The sequence below is a fragment of the Aquarana catesbeiana genome, linkage group LG06 (assembly GCF_042186555.1).
Source record: "Aquarana catesbeiana isolate 2022-GZ linkage group LG06, ASM4218655v1, whole genome shotgun sequence".
Taxonomy (NCBI): Eukaryota; Metazoa; Chordata; class Amphibia; order Anura; family Ranidae; genus Aquarana; species Aquarana catesbeiana.
This window is the reverse complement of record NC_133329.1, coordinates 296,988,367-297,004,740: the sequence shown is the minus strand read 5'-3', so window position 1 is coordinate 297,004,740 and position 16,374 is coordinate 296,988,367. Positions and strand designations below refer to the sequence as shown.

Below are 16,374 nucleotides of genomic sequence, written 5' to 3'. Positions count from 1 at the left end.
GTCAATCCCTAAAGGACCAATTTAGACAGGCCCTTTAAGAGGTTCCCGCACAACAAGCCTGGGAATTGGCTGAACTACCATAGGCATTATGCTTTGCCAAAGATGCCATTAAAGATTCTATTCACCAGGCGTCCCGCCATACGCTTGTGCATATGCGTAGAATCCTATGGTTAAAAAATTGGTCAGCTGAAGCACCATGTAAAAACCTCCTAACTGGGTTCCCTTTTCATGGGGAAAGGATTTGGACAAATATATCCAAACAATTTCTAGTGGGAAAAGTACTCTTTTGCCAGTCAAAAGAAAGTATAAACACCCTTCATTTAAACAGGCTCTTTCCCCTGCGCCAGGGGCTTCCGCCTCTAGGCAGTGGCGATGGCCTCCGCCGTCAGACGCTAGAGGAAAACCTCAGGGTCAGACCCAGGCTCAAAAGAAGTCCTGGGGTCGGAAACCTGCAAAGCAGAATCCTAAAGCCTCATCATGAAGAGGCAACCCCCCTCATCAAGGTGGGGGGGCAGACTTCTGCAGTGTTCAGAAGTCTGGCAAGAGGAAATTCAGGACAGATGGGTCATCTCCACAGTAACGCTGGGGTACAAGCTGGAATTTCGGGACTTTCCACCATCTCGTTTCTTGAGGTCAAACGTTCCCAGAGATCCAGAGAAAAGACAATCTCTGCTTCAGGCATTAGACCAATTAATATCTCAAGGGGTGATCATACAGATCCCCACAAAAGAGCAAGGTTTGGGATTTTATTCAAATTTTTTTATGGTACCAAAACCAAATGGAGATGTCAGACCGATTCTAGATCTAAAAAATCCAAATTAGTTCCTGACGATCTGCTCCTTTCGCATGGAGACGATCAGGTCAGTAGTTTCTATCCTTCTAGGAGAAGAACTTCTGGCATCTATTGACATCAGGGATGCATATCTGCATGTTCCTATTTTTTCCCCTCGCCAAAAGTTTCTGCGGTTCGAGTTAGAACAGCGGCATTTCCAGTTTGTAGCCCTGCCCTTCGGGCTGGCCACAGCACCCCGCGTGTTCACAAAAGTGCTGGCCCCACCTCTAGCCAGGTTAAGGGCACAGGGCATAACAGTGGTAGCATACCTAGACGATCTATTGCTAATAGACCAGTCGGTGGCTCGTTTGGAGCAAAGCGTACGCACTACAACCATCTGGAAAGTTTGGGTTGGATTCTCAACCTAGAGAAATCTTCCTTAACACCGTCTAAAAAGGCTAGAGTACTTGGGTCTGATCATAGACAAAGCCCAGGAAAAGGTGTTCTTGCCTCAGGCAAAGATCAACTCCATAAAAGAGCTGGTGCGGATAGTCAGGTCAAAAGGCGATCCCTCCATTCTCCTCTGCATGAGGTTGCTAGAAACCATGGTGGCTTCATTCAAAGCAGTTCCCTATTCCCAGTTCCATTCAAGACTGTTGCAAAACAGTATCCTGTCCACTTGGAACAAAACAATTCAAGCTTTAGACTTGCCAATGTGGCTGTCCCCAAGAGTGTCCCAAAGTCTCACTTAGTCGTTACTAACCCAGAATTTGCTGAAAGGAAAATCCTTCAGACCAGTCACCTGGAAAGTGGTAACGACAGATGCCAGCCTTTCAGGCAGGGGAGCAGTACTTGGAAAAACAACTGTCCAGGGACAGTGGTCAAGAACCAAAAGAACCATGCCCATCAATATCCTAGAGATTCGGGCAGTGCGTCCGGCTCTAAAGGCCTGGACTTTCAGGTTACAGGATTGTCCTGTCAGGATCCAATTCGACAATGCCACAGCTGTGGCCTATATCAATCACCAAGGGGGCACCAAGAGTCTCTCAGCGCAGAGAGAGGTGAACCATATTCTAACTTGGGCAGAAAGGAATATTCCGTGCCTATCGGCAGTCTTCATTCCGGGAGTAGAGAATTGGCAGGCGGACTACTTAAGTCGCTAGCAGTTATTCCCAGGGGAATGGTCTCTTCACCCCGACATATTTCGCATGTTTGCCAAAGATGGGGGACCCCGGACGTAGATCTTCTAGCGTCCAGGTTCAACATAAAGTTAGTCAACTTTGTGGCCAGAACAAGGGATCCATTCGCATGCGGAACGGATGCGTTGCTGACCCTGTGGGATCAGTTCTCACTGATCTATGCATTCCCCCCATTCAGTTGCTGCCTCGACTTCTTTGCAGGATCAAGCTGGAAAGAAAGCCGGTAATTCTGGTGGCACCAGCATGGCCCTGAAGGTCATGCTATGCAGAAATCGTAAAGATGGCAGTGGAGGGCCCATGGTCCCTCCCACTACGGCCAGATCTGCTCTCACAAGGACCAATATTCCATCCTACCTTACGATCTCTAAATTTAACGGCTTGGCTATTGAAACCCACATTCTGAAGAAACGTTTGCTTTCCGGGTCAGTTATCTCTAATTTAATTAATGCAAGCAAGCCAGCTTCCAGAACTATATTATAAAGTCTGGAGGGCTTATGTTTCCTGGTGTGAATCCAAGGGTTGGCACCCTCGGAGATATATCATAGGCAGAATTCTTGCCTTTCTACAATTAGGGATAGAAATGAAATTGGCCTTGAGTACTATTAAAGGCCAAGTCTCAGCTTTATCAGTCTTATTTCAAAGACCACTTGCTACACATTCTTTTGTCCGGGGTTTTATGCAAGGGGTGATGCGGCTTAATCCGCCCGTCAAACCTCCTTGAACCCTTGGGACTTAAACTTAGTTTTGTCTGTGTTACAAAAACAGCTATTTGAACCGATACAACATATTCCCCTAGTCCTTCTGATAAGGAAGTTTGGTATTTTTGGTTGCTATATCCTCAGCAAGGAGGGTTTCAGAATTGGCTGCTCTTTCTTGTAAAGAGCCATATTTGATTTTTCATGAAGACAGAGTGATGTTACGCCCTCATCCAGATATTTTGCCAAAAGTGGTTTCAGGTTTTCACCCGAACCAAGATATTGTCCTGCCAACGTTTTTTCCAAAACCATGTTCCAGGGAAGAAAAGTCACAACGTTGTCTTGATGTGGTGAGAGCAGTGAAAATCTATTTAAAGACAACTGCTCAGATTCGTAAGACTGGTGTCTTATTTATTCTGCCAGAGGGTCCTAAGAAAGGACAGGCAGCGTCAAAATCCACTGTCGCTAAGTGGATTCGGCAAGTTATAATTCAAACTTATAGCTACCAGGGTGGTTAGCGCTTCTTGGGCAGTGCGTCATCAGGCCTCCATTGCTCAGATCTGTAAGGCTGCAACTTGGTCTTCAGTGCATGCATTCACAAAATTTTATCAGCTGGACATAAGGATGTATGAGGATATCGCCTTCGGGCGCAGTGTGCTGCAGGCAGCAGTATAAGTCCTCAAGTCTGGGGTTACCCCCCCGGGTTGTCTCCCTCCCAACCAGTAGCATTACTATAGGATGTCCCATTAAGTAATTACTTAAGGCGCTGTGTCCCATGATGTACTCCAAGAAAATGATTTTACAGGTAAGCTGTAAAAATCCTATTTTTTGTTCAAGTGAAAGATATATATATATATATATATAGCCACCAGCAGAATCAACATAACGTACACAATTGTACAAATATCCTATATGATACTGTTCATTTCTGCATTTAGACACGGCGCAGTATGGTATATGCCCAGCATTTGCGGATAGTTGGGGATGAGTTCCGAGCTCATTTACTCCAGTCTAATGATGAAGCAGATAAAACCATATTCCAGGAAGACTGGACAAAGGTCAAGGTATTGGGATGCTTACCTAATTTTTATTTTTAAGGTTGAATAGAAATCCTGTAATATATGCAGCAGGGCAGAAACACACTCCTGGACAAGGGTAAAAGTATTGTATGTGAGGGGGATTCTAACCCCTAGATCAGTGGTAATCTTTGGCTTAAAGGGGTTGTAAAGGTAGAATTTTTTTTTTTTTCCCTAAATAGCTTCATTTACCTTCGTGCAGTACTCCTTCACTTACCTCATCCTTCAATTTTGCTTGGAAATGTCCTTATTTCTTCTTAGAAATCCTCACTTCCTGTTCTTTTGTGTGTAACTCCACACTGTCATGCAATGCTTTCTCCCTGGTGTGGAGTGTCGTGCTCGCCCCCTCCCTAGGACTACAGGAGAGAGCCAGGATGCTCTCTACGTTAAAGCTTGAGAAAAGAGCTGTGGGTTAGTGGGTGTGTCTACCACGCCGCAGCGCCGCCTCCCTTGGCTTAGTTTCATTTGCTAAGCTTCACTGCCCTGCCTGGACTCCGCCCCCTTGCTGCCTGAAGATTAGAATGCTCCATGCGGCCAGAAATTTCGCACTGCGCATGCGCAATGCGTTCTGACAATACAGCGGCGTGTGTCTACGAGAACTTTGCTCGTTCTCGTTAGGCGAATTTTTAAAAAAAGGGACTGCGCATGCGCGATGCCGCCAAGCCTAATGGGAACAGTTCCCATTAGGCCGTGACGTGGCTGTAATGCAAACCCGGAAATACAGGATAGAAACGAGAGGAAGGCAGGAGGGTGATATACAAGCAATATTTGCTCAGCTATTTAATTTTAATACAAGTGATAGCATTATTCTTTATCAGTACCCAACAGACATCGATTATAAGTTATAAAATTTTTACCTTTACAACCCCTTTAAGGACTACTTTAAACTTAGGGATCACCTATGCCCATCTAATAGGACATTTTTCACTTTATGACAAAACCGATGCTTTTTTAATTTACCCAGTTGCTTTATTTTTTGCTGAGGACCAGATTTTACTTTCTGACCAGCCTGTTGCTCTTTCACCCTGTCCAGCTGTCGTTCCTTTTTGGCAGTCACTTTCGTTTTCTGACCATCTGCTTTTACATTCTGGCCTAATGCCGCGTACACACGGTCGGACTTTTCGTCTACAAAAGTCCGACAGCCTGTCCGACAGACTTCCGGCGGACTTCCGGCGGACTTTCGGCGGACTTGCAGCAGACTTTCTAACGAACGGACTTGCCTACACACGACCACACAAAAGTCCGACGGATTCGTACGTGATGACGTACACCGGACTAAAATAAGGAAGTTCATAGCCAGTAGCCAATAGCTGCCCTAGCATGGGTTTTTGTCCGTCGGACTAGCACACAGACGAGCGGATTTCGGGGTCCGTCGTAGTTACGACGTAAAGATTTGAAGCGTGTTTCAAATCTAAAGTCCGTCGGATTTGAGGCTGAAAAAGTCTGCTGAAAGTCCGGAGAAGCCCACACACGATCGGATTACCAGCCAGCTTTAGTCCGTCAGCGTCCGTTGGACTTTTGTAGATGAAAAGTCCGACCGTGTGTACGCGGCATAACACTTTCTGCCAAACCACTAACTTTTGCTTAGCTCTTTTCTCTCTTTTTTTTTTTTTTGCGTTACTGTAGCTTTGTTTTTTGACTTTTGTTGTTATTGTGTGTATTAACCACTTGAGCTCCCGAAGGTTTTACCTCCTTCGTGACCAGGGCATTTTTTTGGTATTTGACGCTGCGCTTCTTTAACTTTAACTGGCAGTTATGCAACTCTGTACCCAAATGGAATTTTATTTAATTTTTTAACACAAATAGGGCTTTCTTTTGGTAGTATTTGATAACCACTGGTTAGTTTTTATCTTTTGCTATATACACAAGAAAGACTCAAAATTTTGAAAAAAAACCCTCTATTTTCCACTTTCTATTATAAAATCTGTCCAAATCAAATTTCTTCATATATTTAGTCCAAAATGTATTTGGTATAAGTTATAGTGTTTACAAACTATAGTAAAAATATTTGAAAATTGATCAGTCCAGAGGTACTGACGGCCTATCTCATTTCTTGAGGCCCTAAAATGGCAGGACAGTACAATTACCACCCAAACCCCTTTTAGGAAAGTAGACAGTCATAAGAAGCATTTCATAAGAGGCATGGGGAGTTTTTGAAGTTGTAATTTTTTGCCGCAGTTTAATTGAAAAATTAAGAATATAACTATAAATTTGGGGGGTTTTTTCACAAATTTTTCTTCTTTTACATACTGTCAGTGCATTACAGCATCATCATATGATTAGCATGGCGGTGATCAGGGATACTGACTGATGACAGTATATAAGAAAAGAAAAAAAAATGTAAATAATATATTATTGCATTTTTTGAAACCCTTTTTTTTTTTTTTTTTTTACATTCTGTCATCAGAGCAGTAGTTATTGTCACCATAGTGACACTATACCACTCGGGGGGGGGGGGGGGGGGGGTGTTAGTCTGTGGTTAGTGTGTGTTTGTTGTTTCTGTATTTTGTTTTTCTTACACTTATAGCTTATACAGTGATGATCACTGTATAAGCAATAGCTTTAGCTGTCATGAATGTGTTTCCTAAGCGGGGTACACACTAACCATTTGTTGCACGAAAACGTACAGCCGCTGTACTAACCATCCGAGGTTAGTTTAGCGATCTCCCCTGCTGAGCTGTTGTGTTCTTCCAGGGGTCAGCTCCCCCATCAGAACACTCAGATCAGCTCTCTCTGCCATTGATCGGGGGTGGTCGGCTGCTGTCGGACAGACCGACATACACACGGGCCGAATGTTGGCCATTTTTTGTCCATAAAGACATGGATGAGTGAGTTTGGGGTGGAGGAACTTGACTGACCTGCACAGAGTCCTGACCTCAACCCGATAGAACACCTTTGGGATGAACTAGAGTGGAGACTACAAGCCAGGCCTTCTCATCCAAGATCAGTGCCTGACCTCACAAATGCGCTTCTGAAAGAATGGCCAAACACTCCCATAGACACACTCCTAAAGCTTGTGCACAGCCTTCCCAGAAGAGTTGAAGCTCTTATAGCTGCAAAGGGGTGGGCCAACCCAATATTGAACCCTACAGACTAAGACTGGGATGCCGTTAAAGTTCATGTGTGTGTAAAGGCAGGTGTCACAATACTTTTGGTAATATAGTGTATACAGTTGTGCTCAGGTTTACATACCCTGGCAGAATTTATGATTTCTTGGCCATTTTTCAGAGAATATTAATGATAACACAAAAACATTTCTTTCACTCATGGTTAGTGTTTGGCTGAAGCCATTTATTATCAATAAACTGTGTTTACTCTTTTTTTTAAATCATAATGACAGAACAGAAGCTACTCAAATGACACTGATCAAAAGTTTACATACCCCAGTTCTTAATACCGTGTATTGCCCCCTTTTGCATCAATGACAGCTTGAAGTCTTTTGTGGTATTTGTGGATGAGGCTCTTTATCTTCTCCGATGGTAAAGCTCGCCCATTCCTCTTGGCAAAAAGCCTCCAGTTCCTGTAAATTCTTGGGCTGTCTTGCATGAACTGCACGTTTGAGATCTCCCCAGAGTGGCTCAATGATATTGAGGTCAGGAGACTGAGATGGCCACTCCAAAACCTTCACTTTATTCTGCTGTAGTCAATGACAGGTCGACTTGGCCTTGTGTTTTGGATCATTGTCATGTTGGAATGTCCAAGTACGTCCCATGCGCAACTTCCTGGCTGATGAATGCAAATGTTCCTTCAGTATTTTTTGATAACATACTGCATTCATCCTGCCATCGATTTTGACCAAATTTCCTGTGCCTTTGTAGCTCACACATCCCCAAAACATCAGCGATCCACCTCCGTGTTTCACAGTAGGAATGACTTTGTGCCAGAATGTTTGAGGCTTCTCTCTGTGCTGTTTGGCGTATTGTAAGCTGGATAGTTTGTGACATTTGCGTAGTAATGGCTTTCTTCTAGCGCCTCGACCATGCAGCCCATCTTTCTTCAAGTGCCTCCTTATTGTGCATCTTGGAAACAGCCACACCACATGTTTTCAGAGAGTCCTGTGTTTCACCTGAAGTTATTTGTGGGTTTTTCTTTGCATCCCGAACAATTTTCCTGGCAGTTGTGGCTGAAATTTTAGGTGGTCTACCTGGCCGAGGTTTGGTTTCAACAGAACCCCTCATTTTCCACTGCTTGATTAGAGTTTGAACACTGCCAATTGGCATTCCCAATTCCTTGGATATCCCTTTCCTGTTTTATACAGTTTAACTACCTTTTCCCGCAGATCCCTTTGACAATTTTTGCTTTCCCCATGACTAAGAATCCAGAAACGTCAGGCGCAGCACTGGATGAAAGCTGCAAGGGTCTGTCAGGAGTCCAGGAACTGATTGACCTTTTATACACACACACAAATTACAAGCAAACAGATCACAGGTGAGGATGGTTACCTTTTTAATAGTCATTCAAATCCCTTTGTGTCAACTTGTTTGCATGTTATCAGGCCAAAATCACCAGGGTATGTAAACTTTTGATCAGGGTCATTTGGGTAGTTTATGTTGTCGTCATGATTTAAAAAGAGTAAACGCAGTTGACTGATAATAAATGGCTTCAAACAATAAACTTATGAGCACTGTATAAACTGTATGTGAGCCTGCACACAGGAGTGGGGTGGCAAGTGGTTGAAGCTTAAATGAAGGGAAGCGGCTAAATGCACAAATGAAATAAATATTCGGTAGCTGTTTTGTATATTTGTTTTGTATATACAGTAGGGATGGAAAGTATTCAGACCCCCTTAAATTTTTCACTCTTTGTTATATTGCAGCCATTTGCTAAAATCATTTAAGTTCAGTTTTTTCCTCATTAATGTACACACAGCACCCCATATTGACAGAAAAACACAGAATTGTTGACATTTTTGCAGGTTTATTAAAAAAGAAATACTGAAATATCACATGGTCCTAAGTATTTAGACCCTTTGCTCAGTATTTAGTAGAAGCACCCTTTTGATCTAATACAGCCATGAGTCTTTTTGGGAAAGATGCAACAAGTTTTTCACACCTGGATTTGGGGATCCTCTGCCATTCCTCCTTGCAGATCCTCTCCAGTTCTGTCAAATTGGATGGTAAACGTTGGTGGACAGCCATTTTTAGGTCTCTCCAGAGATGCTCAATTGGGTTTAAGTCAGGGCTCTGGCTGGGCCATTCAAGAACAGTCACGGAGTTGTTGTGAAGCCACTCCTTCCTTATTTTAGCTGTGTGCTTAGGGTCATTGTCTTGTTGGAAGGTAAACCTTCAGCCCAGTCTGAGGTCCTGAGCATTCTGGAGAAGGTTTTCGTCCAGGATATCCCTGTACTTGGCCGCATTCATCTTTCCCTCAATTGCAACAAGTCGTCCTGTCCCTGTAGCTGAAAAACACCCCCACAGCATGATGCTGCCACCACCATGCTTCACTGTTGGGACTGTATTGAACAGGTGATGAGCAGTGCCCGGTTTTCTCCACACATACCGCTTAGAATTAAGGCCAAAAAGTTCTATCTTGGTCTCATCAGACCTAAGAATCTTATTTCTCACCAATTTGGAGTCCTTCAGGTGTTTTTTTTAGCAAACTCCATGCAGGCTTTCATGTGTCTTGCACTGAGGAGGGGCTTACGTCGGGCCACTCTACCATAGCGCCCCGACTGGTGGAGGGCTGCAGTGATGGTTGGCTTTCTACAACTTACTCCCATCTCCCGACTGCATCTCTGGAGCTCAGCCACAGTGATCTTTGGGTTCTTCTTTATCTCTCTCACCAAGGCTCTTCTCCCCCGATAGCTCAGTTTAGCCGGACAGCCAGCTCTAGGAAGGGTTCCGGTCGTCCCAAACGTCTTCCATTTAAAGATTATGGAGGCCACTGTGCTCTTAGGAACCTTAAGTGCAGCAGAAATTATTTTGTAACCTTGGCCAGATCTGTGCCTTGCCAAAATTCTGTCTCTGAGCTGTTCAGGCACTTCCTTTGACCTCATGATTCTCATTTGCTCTGACATGCACTGTGAGCTGTAAGGTCTTATATAGACAGGTGTGTGGCTTTCCTAATTAAGTCCAATCAGTATAATCAAACACCGCTGGACTCAGCAAAGATTCTGAATACTTAGGACCATGTGATATTTCAGTTTTTCTTTTTTAATAAATCTGCAAAAATGTCAACAATTCTGTGTTTTTCTGTCAATATGGGGTGCTGTGTGTACATTGAGGAAAAAATGAACTTAAATGATTTTAGTAAATGGCTGCAATATAACAAAGAGTGAAAAATGTAAGGGGATCTGAAAAATTTCCGTCCCCACTGTAGCTGTTTTATGTTGTATATCTGTCCATTATTTTCCTACCACACAGCACAGCCAGGCAGATTATGCCACTTTCCCTGTTACTACGTGAAATTGTAGAAGGAACACCCTCTGCCTGCTGACTGGACAGTGAAAGAGCAGAAGCAGACTGATAAGATCTTGTCTGTTTTATTTTTGTTTTTTTGCCTCTCCTCCTATGTTACTTTTCAACACATCTGTATGTGGTGAGTGCTGCTGTACAAGGGATTACAAGTGTCTGATACCAAGTTCTTCAGCTGTCCTGGGATTTGCTGACCTGTGTTGTTCCAAACACACACCAGTTGCAGGAAAACAACTTTGGCATCAGCTCTTAAAGTAAATACATATATTTCTGGTGAAAAGATCTTTGACAGATGAAGCTCATTGTCCTACCCATTTAATAGCAGGAACATGCTAAATTTTTACCTTTAGGATCAATATAAGGGTCCTTGGATCCTAGCAGTGCACATACAGTACCTCACAAAAGTGAGTACACCCCTCAGATTTTTGTAAATATTTTATGATCTTTTCATGTGACAACAATGAAGAAATGACACTTTGCTACAATGTAAAGTAGTGAGTGTACAGCTTGTATAACAGTGTACATTTGCTGTCCCCTCAAAATAATTCAACATACAGCCATTAATGTCTTAACCGCTGGCAACAAAAATGAGTACACCCCTGAGTGAAAATGTCCAAATTGGGCCCAAATTGTCAATATTTTGTGTGGCCACCATTATTTTTCAGCACTGCCTTAACCCTCTTGGGCATGGAGTTTACCAGAGCTTCACAGGTTGCCACTGGAGTCCTCTTCCACTCCTCCAAGACGACATCACGGAGCTGGTGGATGTTCAAGACCTTGCGCTCCTCCACCTTCCGTTTTGAGGATGCCCCACAGATGCTCAATAGGGTTTAGGTCTGGAGACATGCTTGGCCAGTTCATCACCTTTACCCTCAGCTTTTTTAGCAAGGCAGTGGTCCCCATTCACACCTGAGACGTTGTAACACTAACGAGTCACATGACATCAGGGAGGGAAAATGGCTGATTGGACCCAATTTGGACATTTTCACTTAGGGGTGTACTCACTTTTGTTGCCAGTGGTTTAGACATTAATGGCTGTGTGTTGAGTTATTTTGAGGAAACAGCAAATTTACAGTTATACAAGCTGTACACTCACTACTTTACATTGTAGCAAAGTGTCATTTCTTCAGTGTTGTCACATGAAAAAATAAAATATTTACAAAAATGTGAGGGGTGTACTCACTTTTTTGAGATACTGTAAAAGCACTTTTTTTTTTTCCAGTACAGTTCTTCTTTTACACCTCATCCACAGAGCTCCTTCAGCTATATTCTTTTTTTCACCTGGCTGCACCTGCACTGTAGAAATCTTAAGCACCACAGTATCAATATATGGCCCAATAGAGATGTAGACTTCTCTGGGGTTCATCTATGCAGTGAGAAGGAAGAAGAGTTTGGCTTTAAAGGTTCCTGTGAGCTACAGTTGTCAGATACAGTTATATACATTTGGGATGGGAGAGTATAGGGTTTGTTTAGGTCAGGGGGCATGGGCAAAAGGATAACTACTTTTTATAAAAAATATAGTTATCCTTTAATCTGGCCTGAAATGCAGTTCATTCAAAAGTGAAGTTGCTAATGCTCTTTGTTCATTACATAGACAAAGCCAAGCGCACCGCTAGGAGGACCTTATCTTGCTGTACATCTTCGAAGAAAAGACTTTATTTGGGGCCACAGAGAAGATGTGCCTAGCTTACGACGAGCAGCTGAAGAAATTCACAGCCTCTTAAAGAAGCAAAAACTCAAGAAAGTGTTTATTGCTACTGATTCTGACAGGCAAGGTCAGTGCCAGAAGTATCGCTGTGTTCTAAATACATTTATTATAAAAATAGGATGTAGTAATATCTCCATTTACAAACATATGTCCATTGCTGCCATTTCTTTATAGATCTTGAAGAACTTCGAAAATTGATCCCAGAAATGGTGAGGTATGAACCTACGTGGGAAGAGCTGGAGCTGTACAAGGATGGAGGAGTGGCAATTATAGATCAGTGGATCTGTGCTCATGCCAGGTAGGGTGATACTTACAGATCCCTCATAGTGACCCATGTGGATCCACATTTTCTGTCCTTTTTAAAGTAGAATTCCAGGTTTAAAGCAGAGCTTCACTGCATCTGAGCAGCACAAACCAAAAACAACATTTAATTCTTAATATTTGAAGTAAACTCCCCAATCCATCCATGTCACTATGCTTTATTTCGTTGAGAAATCACTTTGAAAAACAACCTCCTAGCATTTCTGGCCGTGGCCATCTTGAGTAAGGGCAAATGTTTAATGTAGCATTTACTTTCTGGAATCCAGCTCTTAGCTCAGGCATGCATGCAGGAGGGTGTGTTTAGCTAAGAAAACCCCTCCTCCCCTCCTAAAGACTCCGGGTATGTATGACATCATCTGCCTAGGCAAGAAACCAGAAATGTGAAAAAAAAAAAGTTTAAGCCCTGGTTCACATTGATGCTACTTTGAAATCGCACCCACTTAGCCACTTGAAGTAGCGTGATTTCAAAGTAGCAAGGTCAGCGCGATTTCAGGTGCTACTTGATAGACATCTGTGTGGCTTCATGCACAGATGTCTTTTGCAGTAGCACCTGAAATCAGCAAAAGTAGTGCAGGAACTACTTTTGCAAATTGGTGCAGCGCCACAAAATCCATGTCGCATCGATTGGAACAATGTCATTGCCTCCAATAGGCTGCAACTTGTCACATGAAAAATCACTCCAATGTGAACCTAGGTTAAAACAAGTAAATATGATATATTTTCCTATCTCTTTACTAGGGATGAGCTTTCTGTTCGGGCCGAACATGAGTTTGACTCGAACATTGGCTGTTCGCCCGTTCGTCAAAGACCGAACATTATGGGCCGTTCGCGCCAAATTCGAGCGGAGCGTAACGGACCATAATGCACTGCAGGAGCGCAGTGCATTACTGTATGATGATTGGCCAGAACATGCACCGTGACTTGCATGCTTTGGCCAGTCACAGCGCCCTCAGCTAAGAGAGCCATAATTGGCCAAAGGCAGGGTGCCTTTTGCCAATCATGGCTCAGGGGGACTTAGTCCATGCCCCACACTATATAAGGCCGCCTGCAAGTCTGCCTCGTGTAGTGTGTCGTTGTTGGCGTGGACGGAGAGAGAGTGTCATCTAGATTGAGCAGGCAGGCAGATTATTCAGTTAGCTGCAGTGTATTTGAGAGATATATATATATATATACACACACACACAGATAGTCTTGTGTGTGTGTATGTATGTGTATATATTATATCTATATCTATCTCTCCACTGCATACATTTTAGCTATATCTCACTGCAGGCTGTTCCTGGTGTACTGTTTCTAATATACTTCAGGCGGTGTACACAGTATATAGTGTTGTGCACCCATAGTGCAGTTGCTCATACTTTTCTGGTGGTCAATACAGTACACCCGTAGTTGTTATTTAAACTTCTGTTGGTGTACACAGTACCATGCACCCATAGTGCAGTTGCTACTACTTCCTGGTGGTGTACACAATACATACAGTGCACCCATAGTTGTTATTACACTTCTGTTGGTGTACACAGTAACGTGCACCCCTAGTGCAGTTGCTACTTCTTTCCTGGTGGTGTACACAGTACACAATACAGTGTAGTGTTTTTTTGCTAAACAAAATTTACAGCATGTCCAGAAGGCCACCAAGGAGAGGCAGACGCTCACAGGCCACTAAAAGAGGGCAAGCAGGCTCTGTGTCTACAGTCGACAGTGCTGGTCGTGGACACGGTGCATCCTCAGCACGTGGCCGTGGGACACACTTGTCCTTTTTTCTGCAGCTGGCCGTGTTATTGGGCCACAACATGCAGAAGAGTTGGTGGAATGGATAACAAAGCCCTCCTCATCCTCCTCATTCTCTGTCACTCAGGCTCAGAGTAGTTTGCCTGCCAATGCAGCTGCCAAAGCGGCCCATTCCATCCATTCCATTCTTTCTGAATGCACATTCAGTGCTGCTGGAGGCTTTGTAACTGATCACAGAGTGCGCCTGTCCACAGACTCTGTTGTTCGGCTCACATTCATAAAAATGAATCAGTTTTGGATCACCAACTACCAAGCACCTGATGCTGATGTAACCAAATGATTTTTCTATGGATGTGGGATCCCTTGAAGACTGCATATGCTGAGTGACTATCCTATTATGCTGAGTGGCTATCCTGTTCCTCCTAATGATAGCTTCTAAGAATATTTTCGCACCACCACCAATACCTAAGGCCCAATTTTTCTGCTCCTGTTTAACAGGGGCGCGTAATTAAAATTGATCTAATATTTCACAGCAGGGCTTGTTCCTGCGCTTCATCAAAAGCATCTGTGAGGCTTTAGTGTTGTGCCACCACCACTGCCTAAGGCCCAATTTTTCTGCCCCTGTTTAACAGGGGCATGTGATTACAATTCTTAATATAATATTTCACAGCAGGGCCCGTTCCAGCGCCCACCAAGAGTAACTGTGAGGGCTTACAGTGTTCTGGTACCACCAACACCTAAGGCCCAATTTTCCACAGAGTGTATAGGGCAGGCTGTATAGTATATACAGGCTGTCCCTTCTTTTCAAACATCCGACTTACAAACGACTCCTACTTACAAACGGAGAGAGACAACCGGAAGTGAGAGGAAATCTACCCCAAGGAAGGGAAATTCTCTCCTGTAAGAGTTAATATGGGAAAAAGGTGTCTCCCCACTGATGCTTTATCACCAATCCTTGTTTCCCTAATAACCCAAAATTTTCAAAATCCAATTGTCACTGGGACAGAAAGTGAGGTGAAATCTTCTGAACAGGGGCACAGACCGCAAAACAAATGTTACAGGGGTGATGATAACCCTTCCCTATGTTATCCAAAAAGCTTAAAAATAGATTTTTTGGCTGGAGCTACACTTACAAAATGTACCTGTTCCAAATTGCAAACAGATTCAACTTACGAACAAACCTACAGTCCCTATCTTATTTGAAACCCGGGGACCGCCTGTATACTGCTGCTGTTCAGAGTATATAGTGCCTGGGGGCCCCATGCCTTTTTTTTTTTTTTTTTTCATTTGGGTGCGGGGTTCATCTTAATATCTATACCAGACCCAAAGGGCCTGGTAATGGGCTGGGGGGCAACATTACATTACAGCCGCAAGCAGTTTTAAATTACCTTTTTTCCTTTAGAAATGTCATTTTGTGCAGGGACTGTTTTAAACACGGGAAAAAATGCGCCACTTTACAGGCACCCCCCAGGCACGATATTTAAAGGAATATTACACTTTTATTGTTTCACTTTAAGCATTATTAAAATCACTGCTCCCGAAGAAACTGACATTTTAAAAACTTCTTTTTGCATTGATACATGTCCCCTGGGGCAGGACCCAGGTCCCCAAACACTTTTTATGACAATAACTTGCATATTAGCCTTTAAAATTAGCACTTTTGATTTTTCACATTCAAATTTTCACGCACAAAGTTTTGGTCTGTTCGCATGTTCTGCCGTGAAGCGAACCGGGGGGTGTTTGGCTCATCCCTACTCTTTACTAATGGTAGCAGCATGATGATTAAAATTAAACAATGTTGATTGGGAGAGTGAAGTTTCACTTTCGACAGAGCAGACCCAAATGATGTACTTCAATTATATAACTATGCGGCCACTGTACATGCTGTAGTGGCATTAGCTACATACAGTAAGCAGAGCTGTGTTCTGCAGTAGTATTTTTTCACTAAATACAAGGTCTCCTCTGATGGTGGAAGGCAGCTCAAAAGTAATTTGATTCCCCCATCCACACATTTGAGGTGGATGAGGGAATCCTCCCGCTGTGTCTTTGTATTCTGGCAGCAGAGAGACTTCCTCGCCATCAGAATACACTATTCAGTGCTACTGGCTATAGCTGGTGGTACTGATTGATCGTAAATTTTCCATCAGGGTAGTTGATCGACTTCTGTACAACCACCCTGTCCATACATTGATCCAAATTCTTGCTGAACCAGCCACATTTCCTTGTCAAAAGAAGTTTATTGAGTATACAATGTTATAAAGATACATAAAGTAAGTTTACAAGGATCTATAAAGTAAGCTCATTGTTTTGCAGTAGGGTTTATATAGGTAAATATCATGAAATTTCAAATATTAAACATTGGGTTCACGTAAACCTAAATTAAAGATATATATCATTTCCTTAGTTACTTTTGTAGGTATTTAAATGATTTATACCTACTATACATATTGTTTACAAGTAGA

At 43.1% G+C, this 16,374-nt stretch overlaps 1 protein-coding gene across 1 annotated transcript in view; it reads left to right on the top strand.

Moving 5' to 3' along the window:
- POFUT2 (protein O-fucosyltransferase 2) overlaps positions 1 to 16,374 on the top strand; it is a 43,468-nt gene that overhangs the window by 13,775 nt on the left and 13,319 nt on the right. Inside the window, exons 6-8 of the mRNA XM_073633481.1 lie at positions 3,605 to 3,730; positions 11,750 to 11,930; positions 12,038 to 12,161. Coding sequence (XP_073489582.1) covers positions 3,605 to 3,730; positions 11,750 to 11,930; positions 12,038 to 12,161 — 431 coding nt within the window. The remainder of the gene's footprint in view (positions 1 to 3,604; positions 3,731 to 11,749; positions 11,931 to 12,037; positions 12,162 to 16,374) is intronic.